The sequence below is a fragment of the Carassius carassius genome, chromosome 5 (assembly GCF_963082965.1).
Source record: "Carassius carassius chromosome 5, fCarCar2.1, whole genome shotgun sequence".
NCBI classification, from domain to species: domain Eukaryota; kingdom Metazoa; phylum Chordata; class Actinopteri; order Cypriniformes; family Cyprinidae; genus Carassius; species Carassius carassius.
In genome coordinates, this window is record NC_081759.1 from 45,001 (window position 1) to 47,500 (window position 2,500).

At 45.1% G+C, this 2,500-nt stretch overlaps 1 protein-coding gene across 1 annotated transcript in view; it reads left to right on the forward strand.

Moving 5' to 3' along the window:
• The window catches only part of ift74 (intraflagellar transport 74), a 25,952-nt gene that overhangs the window by 10,007 nt on the left and 13,445 nt on the right, over nucleotides 1–2,500 (forward strand). The window contains exon 15 of the mRNA XM_059549306.1: nucleotides 1–39. This exon is cut by the window's left edge and continues 88 nt beyond it. Coding sequence (XP_059405289.1) covers nucleotides 1–39 — 39 coding nt within the window. The remainder of the gene's footprint in view (nucleotides 40–2,500) is intronic.

A 2,500-nucleotide genomic window follows, 5' to 3' on the forward strand; every position in this document is an offset into this window, starting at 1 on the left:
TGCAGAAGTCTCAGAGCACAGCGAAAGGCCTTTCCTCAGGTTGGTCTCTCTCTGCTGTATCTGTCTGTGTGTGAGAAGCGGTTTGGCTCCAGCGCTGTCTGCTGATCTACATGAGACTAACCCATGAACACAGAACTGTTTGAGGAATAACAGCATTAACAGCTAAAGATCCTCCTCTCTGTCATTTATTAAGATGTGAGCTGCTGCTCAGTGAAGGGCCTTTCCTTCTTTTGTATGAGACGTTCTCCTCTGATTCCCAAACATGGTCTTATCTCCTCAGAGCCATTGAGAAACACACCACCCGGCTTCCTCTGAGCGCCTCTCGTCCTAGCAGTCAGCCATTGTTCAGCTCTGTTTGTTGATCTTGTATTTTCATATTCACAATACGGCAGAAACACAGATTTTGAATACATTTCATGTGTGTGTGTGTGTGTGTGTGAGAGAGAGAGAGAGAGAGAGAGAGAGTGTGTGTGTGTCTCTGTGTGTGTGTGTGTGTGTGTGTGTGTGTGTGTGTGTGTGAGAGAGAGAGAGAGAGAGAGAGTGTGTGTCTTTGTGTGTGTCTGTGAGAGAGAGAGAGAGAGTGTGTGTGTGTGTGTGTGTCTGTGAGAGAGAGAGAGAGAGAGAGAGAGTGTGTGTGTGTCTCTGTGTGTGTGTGTGTGAGAGAGAGAGAGAGAGAGAGAGAGTGTGTGTGTCTCTGTGTGTGTCTGTGAGAGAGAGAGAGAGAGAGAGAGAGAGAGTGTGTGTGTGTGTCTCTGTGTGTGTGTGTGTGTGAGAGAGAGAGAGAGAGAGAGAGAGAGAGTGTGTGTGTGTGTGTCTTTGTGTGTGTCTGTGAGAGAGAGAGAGAGAGTGTGTGTGTGTGTGTGTGTCTGTGAGAGAGAGAGAGAGAGAGAGAGAGTGTGTGTGTGTCTCTGTGTGTGTGTGTGTGAGAGAGAGAGAGAGAGAGAGAGAGAGAGTGTGTGTGTCTTTGTGTGTGTCTGTGAGAGAGAGAGAGAGAGAGAGAGAGAGAGTGTGTGTGTGTGTCTCTGTGTGTGTGTGTGTGTGTGAGAGAGAGAGAGAGAGAGAGAGAGAGAGTGTGTGTCTTTGTGTGTGTCTGTGAGAGAGAGAGAGAGAGAGAGTGTGTGTGTGTGTCTCTGTGTGTGTGTGTGTGTGTGAGAGAGAGAGAGAGAGAGAGAGAGAGAGAGAGAGAGAGAGAGTGTGTGTCTTTGTGTGTGTCTGTGAGAGAGAGAGAGAGAGAGAGAGAGAGTGTGTGTGTGTCTCTGTGTGTGTGTGTGTGTGTGAGAGAGAGAGAGAGAGAGAGAGAGAGAGAGAGAGAGTGTGTGTCTCTGTGTGTGTCTGTGTGAGAGAGAGAGAGAGAGAGAGAGACTTTTTTTTTTTTTTACTTTTGAAACCACTTTAATTATATAAGCAATACAAGTTTAACAACAAATCCTTACCAAACACAAGATTATTAAACCATTACCGGTTAAAAACCAAATTCCCTGAATCCAGTAACCGGCCTGAGTCTGGCTGTAGAGTCCGGGCCACTTCTGGCAATGACTCGGCTTGGTTCAATCATATATGGTTACATTAAAGGTCACCTTTTTCTTTGAAGCTTTGATTGTGTTTACAGTGTGCAATATAACATGTGTTCATGTTTTGCATGTAAAAAAAACAGTATTTTTCACACAATTCACTTATCTGTATACCGCTGTTTTCACTTTCATAAAAACGGGCTGATGACTTCCTTGTTCTATTAAGTCCCTCCTTCAGAAATACGTGACGAGTTCTGATTGGGCCAGCGGTTCCTGTGTTGTGATTCGACACCAGCTGAGCGTGCGCTGCCCTCCTGGAAACGCGATTGGGCTAGTTTTGAGAAGCAAGTGTGCAGGATTTGTTTTGAAAACCTGGCAATCCTGATCTGAGCGCACGTGCTGGAGATGTACTTCTAATCACAGAACGCCTTTACTGACGAGATGCGCATGAAAATCGCATTCGATTGTTTGCACAGCGCTACCATCTAGTTAACAAAGTTAAACAGCATTGCCCTTTGTGTAATAAGTTACAGAAACTGTTAAACGCACCAACTTAATAAAATACACTTACCGGTTGTGGACCATAAACATCGCCTTCTCCAGACAAAGAAGGAACTGCTCCATCTTTCAGGAATAATCTTTGTGTGAATCCGGCATTAAACTGATTGAGATTGAGGAAGCTGTCCTCAGCAAAATGTGCTGCACATAGTTTTACATGTGGATTATAATTTTCGGGAACCGAGTTAAACATAAATTGTAACCATTAATCTCCAAGTACAGCGTCCCTGGGAAGCCCAAACAAAGATGATTGGATTGAAAATAACAGCGTTTCGACGACATGGAGACAAACACAAACGCAACTCTTCCTCTCCTCCGTCGGAGCGCAACAAGGCCACGTCCCCTTTTTGTGTATTCCTGTGGGCGGAGGTTAGTCAAAAAACTGTTTTAGTGACGTCATTACTGCAGGAACTAGAGGGATGTAGTCCAAA